Below are 6,534 nucleotides of genomic sequence, written 5' to 3'. Positions count from 1 at the left end.
GATATTGTCCAACTAATTTTGAACAAGTTGTATCCAGATTCGGACCTAAACTGTTTAATTCGCGTCGAACAGATTTAGAACTAAATAAATTTAATCAATCTTGTAATTTGTAAATCTAAACTATCCAGACAAATTTTAATATATTTGACTTTAAATAAAGTTTTACCAATGCAAATAATAAGTAAATTAATTAGACATGTAATCTGATTGTACCCAAACCTTAATTTATACGAACACTAACATGCAAGAGGCACTCATAAATTAAATTGTCAAAGATAAATATGCAACGTAACTAACTAGTCAATAATTGCACTATTTTGTTAATCAGTTTACGAACGTACTAGGTAAGCTAGATTTTCTATATTATCTTTACTGTATTGCGTTGCGTGGCGTTCCCTGGTTATATCTACAAATTAATCTTATGATAGAGCACGCCACGTTACATATGTATTATATTTAATAGTTTTGTCACCTCAAAGTACTTCTTATCCAATTTGTACCTAAGTAGAGAAGAAGAAAAAAAAAAAGAGTAGGGAGTGTGGAGTGTGTATATATATATAGAAGCTCCCTGCTCAGGTAGATTAAACTTGACAGTTGCTCTCTCTCTCTCTATATATATACCAACTTGCTGTCTCTTGTTGCTCAGGTAGATTAAACCTGACATCTCTCTAAAAAAAAATAAGAAATTTAAGCAGGTGCAAGAAGATCATAATAAGAGAGCTAGCAATGGTAGAAGCAAACACAAAATGCCAAACACCGATGAAGACGACTTCAGATGGAGTGTGGCAAGGAGATGACCCGCTTCACTTCGCACTGCCATTGCTGATACTTCAGATTTGCCTCGTAGTTGTCGTCACTCGCTCCCTCGCCTTTGTTCTCAAGCCCCTACACCAACCTCGTGTAATTGCCGAGATCATTGTACGCTCTGTATATCAACGTATATACATCTAATAAGTATTCATGTCAAGTTAATTAAGCAATTTGTAGGAATCAAACAGGTCATGACATGTTTTGTTGGAGTATCTGATCATACCATGAGTCCATGACACCTGTATTACACAGAAATGAAAATATACAAAATCCATAAATTTGAAAAATAGATATTTTAGTTCATCATTAATTAGTTCTTGCATTACCATACTTAGTAGTAATTAAGGCAACTGTTTATCTTGTTATTGATTGAAAATTAACTTTCATTACCAACATACAGGGCGGGATCCTGCTAGGGCCATCTGCACTAGGCCGAAGCAGCAAATTTCTAAACTCTGTATTCCCAAGTCAGAGCTTGACTGTTCTAGACACTGTTGCCAACATTGGCCTCATCTTCTTCCTCTTCCTTGTGGGCCTTGAGCTAGACCTACGTGCCATTCGCCGCACTGGAAAGAAGGCACTTGCGATCGCCATTGCCGGCATTTCACTTCCTTTTGTTCTCGGCATTGGCACCTCTGTTATTTTCCGTTCAACCATTATCAAAGGAGCACGCCAAGGCCCCCTCCTTGTTTTCATGGGTGTCGCGCTCTCCATCACTGCCTTTCCTGTCCTTGCTCGCATCTTGGCCGAGCTCAAACTGCTCACAACTGATATAGGTCGATTAGCCATGTCGGCGGCTGCAGTGAATGACGTGGTTGCCTGGATCCTACTAGCTCTTGCCATTGCACTGTCAGGCTCGGGTTCTCCACTTGTCTCACTTTGGGTCCTACTGTCAGCTGCAGGCTTTATTATCTTTCTAGTAATTGCAGTTTGCCCGATCCTTGCCTGGATGGTACGAATGTCCCCGGAGGGGGAACCTGTCAGAGAGGTCTATATTTGCATCACACTTGTCATAGTCCTTGCCGCTGGATTTGTCACTGATACTATCGGCATTCATGCTTTGTTTGGTGCCTTTGTGGTAGGCATCTTGGTGCCTAAGGATGGGCCTTTCGCGAGAGTTCTAATCGAGAAAGTAGAGGATCTAGTCTCCAGTCTCTTTCTACCTCTCTACTTTGTTTCGAGTGGACTTAAGACCAATGTGGCCACCATTAGTGGTGCTAAATCATGGGGTCTCCTTGTCCTTGTCACCACCAATGCATGTGTGGGAAAGATTTTTGGTACATTTGTTATATCTGCCCTGGTACGGATACCAGTCCGAGAGGCTGTGACCCTAGGTTTCCTAATGAATACAAAGGGTCTAGTCGAACTTATCGTACTGAACATCGGCAAGGACAGGAAGGTGCTCAACGACGAGGCATTTGCCATATTAGTGCTGATGGCGCTCTTCACCACCTTCATCACAACCCCTCTTGTTACAGCTGTGTACAAGCCAGCACACCCTGTGGCTCCCTACAAACAACACACCATCAAGGGTGCAACTGAAACAGACAGCGAGTTTCGTGTCATGGCATGCTTCCATACGAGCCGAAATATCCCGACATTGATCAACCTAATTGAGTCATCACGCGGCACCAAACATCGTCGCCTAACGGTTTATGCAATGCACCTAGTTGAGTTGTCAGAGCGATCATCTGCTATTTTCATGGTCCAGAAGGCAAGGCATAATGGGTTGCCTTTCTGGAATAGGCGTGGCAAGGCTGTTGCTGGTGGTGGAGAGATGATTGAAGTGGCTTTTGAGGCGTACCAGCAGCTGAGCTCAGTGTCCGTATGCTCAATGATTGCCATTTCCGACCTTAGTACAATTCATGACGACATCATCACCTCTGCACTCGACAAACGAGTGGCCCTTATTATTCTACCTTTTCACAGGATGCTCCAGTTTGACGGCTCATTTGAGTCAATTGGCCATGCATACCATCTCGTCAACCAACGAGTCCTGCACCATGCCCCTTGCTCAGTTGCAATCTTGGTTGACCGTGGATTTGGTGGGGCTGCTCAAGTCTCTGCCAAAAATGTTGAGTACTCCATCTATATGCTGTTTTTCGGAGGTCTTGACGACCGTGAGGCGCTTACATATGCTTCCCGCATGGCCGAACACCCCGGCATCTCGTTAACAGTGACCCGCTTTATGGCTGCTCATTCTCTCAGTGTACCAGTACCACTAGTCAGTGACAACATTACAGCAGATGAAATGGCAATTGAGGCATGCAAGGCCAAGGCAAAAGAAGGTAACATTAAGTACGAGGAAAGGGTAGTGGAGGGTTATGCTGAGGTGGCAGCAGCTTTAAGAGACATGGGGAAAAGCGCCGACCTGTTCTTGGTTGGTCGATCACCACCATTGCCAGAAACACTATTGGAAAAGCAAGACTGCCCTGAATTGGGTCCAGTGGGAGGCTACCTGGCCTCCGGAGAATTCACAGCAATGGCATCTGTGCTAGTTGTCCAGTGCTATGATCCAGATAGGGATACATACTCGAAAAGGTACATTGTGAAGGGAGAGGCATCCGTTGCGCCAGTGACACTGGATCAAGATATTGAGGCTGAATTAGAGTGAGACACCAACTCACAAGAAAATCAGCTTCAGTAATCAGTATTGTATGCATGTGCAGGAAATAAAATGATCTCCACCAGGGGCCTTTTTAGTTGTTGCATTAAAATTTTATTTCTTGCCTCATGACATAGAACAGTTCTGGATTATAACAGCCAGCTAGACTTACATATTATCATGTTTATAGTATGATGCTCTTGGCAAATGTAAATTTTTACATTATTAGCAAGATTTGAAAAGAGGGAGAAAATGTAATGTGTAAATGGAATTTGTATATTGTATTTTCATCAATCTTTATATCGCAATTAATACATCTGTTTAATTATATAGACATCTTGTAAATCTAAACCTTGGTTAAAGGGAAAAGTAAGGGGTTCTTCATTTAATTACTAGCTTATAAGTTTCAAAAAATGTAAGAGGCTAATGAGAGTCTAATTAAGCATGTTGATATTGGAAGTTTTGTTCTCTTCGCAAGGGAGAGAGAAACAAATATCAAGTAGATTATCTTCAATATCAATTCTCCTGGATCAATCATCACTAATTTAATTTTTAGGATATTTTTTATTGTCACATAAATATACTGATGAAATGAGTACAGAAATCCGCAAATTAATTAGGACACAATTTCTTTCTTCTTTTTTTAAATATTGACTGATGCAATCACGGGTTCACAACAAAATCTCATTCATTAACCGTCCTTACAGTTTTGCTTAAGGTTTCAATTTCATTAACAAAAGAGAATTATATGATCTGCTTTTGGTATACAGCATACTGGTATATACCAGAATGATGGAGATACAAGAGCAATTAGACTCTTTATTTAGCTCTCTTTTGCCTAGTCCCAATAGATAGCATGAGAATTCTCACTTATCATCCATTCATCTTTACTTAATTGTAATTAGACTAATCTCTTTTCGGAAGTCCTCGTTTACAGCTATCCATGTTGCTGCTGCGAGTTCTTTATTTGATTGAAGCGGGTTGTAAGCATAAAAGCATGGCTTCATTGTATTGCAGCACTGGACTAATAACGTTACCGGAGCGAGCTTCTAAATTTTTTTTTTAATCAAACTCTAATTTTCTAATCTTGTGCATGCCGGTTGCGTGAGTAACAATACTGATTTTTTTTTTTTTTTTTAAAAGGGAGAATTTTATGTATACTCCTCAAAAATTTGAAAATTACATATTTTCTCCTCTAAAATTCATATTATCATATTTATGATTGACTGAATATCACCGTCCAATCTGCTTTAAGATGTGTGCACTCCACTTAAAAATTCATGCATGGTTGCTTCAATTTTGATATGCATAGATCTGGATGATCTTAAAGCTCACTGGATGATCTTAGACAATGATGTTTGTGTTTTCTTCCTTTTCAAATATCCTCATGCTGACATGAAAAGTTTGCACTGGAAAATGGTTGACTGAAAGCTGTGTTGATATTAAACCAGTAATTGAAAGGGTTTTCAGTTTTGACGTAGTATCATGTACTGATAATAAACCAATAAAAATGTGTGTACTTCAAAGGGCACAATTCATATACTTAAGCAACGAGTGGCAACACCACAATGTCTTATAAAACAGAATGCTTAAAATCTTTTTAGTTAAAACATAAGACACTTGACTTAATTCATAGTTTGACATTCTGATATTACTGAAATTTTATGGTTTCCATTCAGTTATCTCCAATATCCCTGTAAGGTGGTTCCTACTTCCTACACTATCATGTCATAGCATGAGGAAAAAAAGGCTCCCTATCGTGTCATAGCATGTGCGAAAATATGCATTTTCATTTTAAAAACTATCCTACAAAAATGCATTACGAGGAGGTACATTCAACCTCAGCAAGTAATCTCAAAGAAACCTAATACCAAAAATACCATTCTTCACATTGAAGGGTATCCCCTCAGGTATTGCACCTAACAAATATAAAGAAATTTGGTGCCTAATGTAGATGTAGGGGGGCCGCTTTGAGATTTGTGCCAGGTCAAAGAATGGTCTGAAATTAGTAATTATACTCTGAATTTACGATTTACCTGAGGGGATGCGGATTCTCTTAACACCAGATTTTAATATGGCTGAATAAGTAATTAATAAAAGCAACAAAATCGTAAACTGTATTCCAACAACAACAGGTTTCAAAGCATAGTGACAAAAAAGCATATTATAATACCCATCCAAAACAACTACATCTTAAGAATCCCAAAACATCACTATTTGAAACTAAAATTTAAATTAAAAAACTAAAATGTGAGACCTTAGATCTATTTCTCAGAGGAGTTGGGGCCTCTCTTCTTGCCAAATCCAACCACAGCCGTGACGAATCGGCGATTGTATTGCATCCTCTTGTGGGCGCGACCTCTTGGCTGCTTCTTCTTATCTTGCTTCGCCACCTTCGGCGTCTGGCCTCTCACCTTCCCGGCGCGAGCGAGTGATCCGTGCACCTTCCCTGGAGAAATCAGAACAAATAGAAAATATATCACCAATATCGACATATGAGCGAAAATTATGGGGTTGGATAGAGGGAAGGAGTTCATTACCCATAGTTGTGCTATCTTCTTCTTCTCCTCCTCCCAAAGATGAAGCTCTTTTGGGTTTTGAGGAAGAAGCGGCGGTTTAAAGAGAAACCCTAGTAAACGTGCATTACATATAAAAATAACTTCTATCACCTAAAGTAACTTAAATTTTAAGGTAATATATGGACCGTCAGATCTGTTTCGGCATGATTATTAAAGGATCTCTGCATTCCACTTCGTGCCGAGCAGCTCCGGATTCTGATCGAACGGTCTGGAGATAAACCCAAAATTTGAATTACTCCAGAGGTTTCGGACAATAAAAAAAATACGTGGGCCTGTTATTGGGCTCTAAATGGACAGGACGGAATCCAAGTTTTTTCTCATCAAAACAGGCCGAAGTGCTACCGCTTTTAAAACGAACGGTTCGATTTGCTCCTTGATACGTGCCTGATCAGTTCGCCATTCAAGTGCGGAACGGAGCACACTTCTCCGTTTATCTCCGTTAGCCTAGGTTTAGTGAATCTTTGATTTTTTTTTTTTTTTTCCACAAAACCATATATTTGCAATCCTCTCAGTACATTAATATGGTCGATACAGGGGTAT

General features: G+C 39.8%; 2 protein-coding genes across 2 annotated transcripts; one reads left to right on the top strand and one right to left on the bottom strand.

The window, feature by feature from the left end:
• The first annotated feature begins 583 nt into the window (after positions 1-583).
• LOC144556444 (cation/H(+) antiporter 19-like) lies at positions 584-3,604 on the top strand. Its single transcript, XM_078304801.1, has 2 exons — positions 584-918; positions 1,211-3,604. The coding sequence occupies exons 1-2, from the start codon at positions 727-729 to the stop codon at positions 3,422-3,424; spliced, it is 2,406 nt and encodes an 801-aa protein (XP_078160927.1). The 5' UTR covers positions 584-726; the 3' UTR covers positions 3,425-3,604.
• A 1,912-nt stretch (positions 3,605-5,516) lies between these two features.
• LOC144556372 (small ribosomal subunit protein eS30z/eS30y/eS30x-like) lies at positions 5,517-6,082 on the bottom strand. The gene is made up of 2 exons (XM_078304723.1): positions 5,956-6,082; positions 5,517-5,864 (listed from the first exon to the last, which is right to left on the bottom strand). Exons 1-2 carry the CDS (start codon positions 5,957-5,959, stop codon positions 5,680-5,682), a joined length of 189 nt encoding a protein of 62 aa, XP_078160849.1. The 5' UTR covers positions 5,960-6,082; the 3' UTR covers positions 5,517-5,679.
• Between the last annotated feature and the right edge of the window lie 452 nt (positions 6,083-6,534).

This window comes from Carex rostrata, chromosome 1 (genome assembly GCF_964058835.1).
Source record: "Carex rostrata chromosome 1, lpCarRost1.2, whole genome shotgun sequence".
NCBI lineage: Eukaryota > Viridiplantae > Streptophyta > Magnoliopsida > Poales > Cyperaceae > Carex > Carex rostrata.
This window is presented reverse-complemented; position numbering and strand designations above follow the sequence as displayed.

Coding starts and splice junctions, on each gene's coding strand:
- LOC144556444 (XM_078304801.1), top strand. CDS start 727: ATGGTAGAAGCAAACACAAAATGCCAAACACCGATGAAGACGACTTCA. Junction 919..1,210: donor GTGTAATTGCCGAGATCATT/GTACGCTCTGTA, acceptor ACCAACATACAG/GGCGGGATCCTGCTAGGGCC.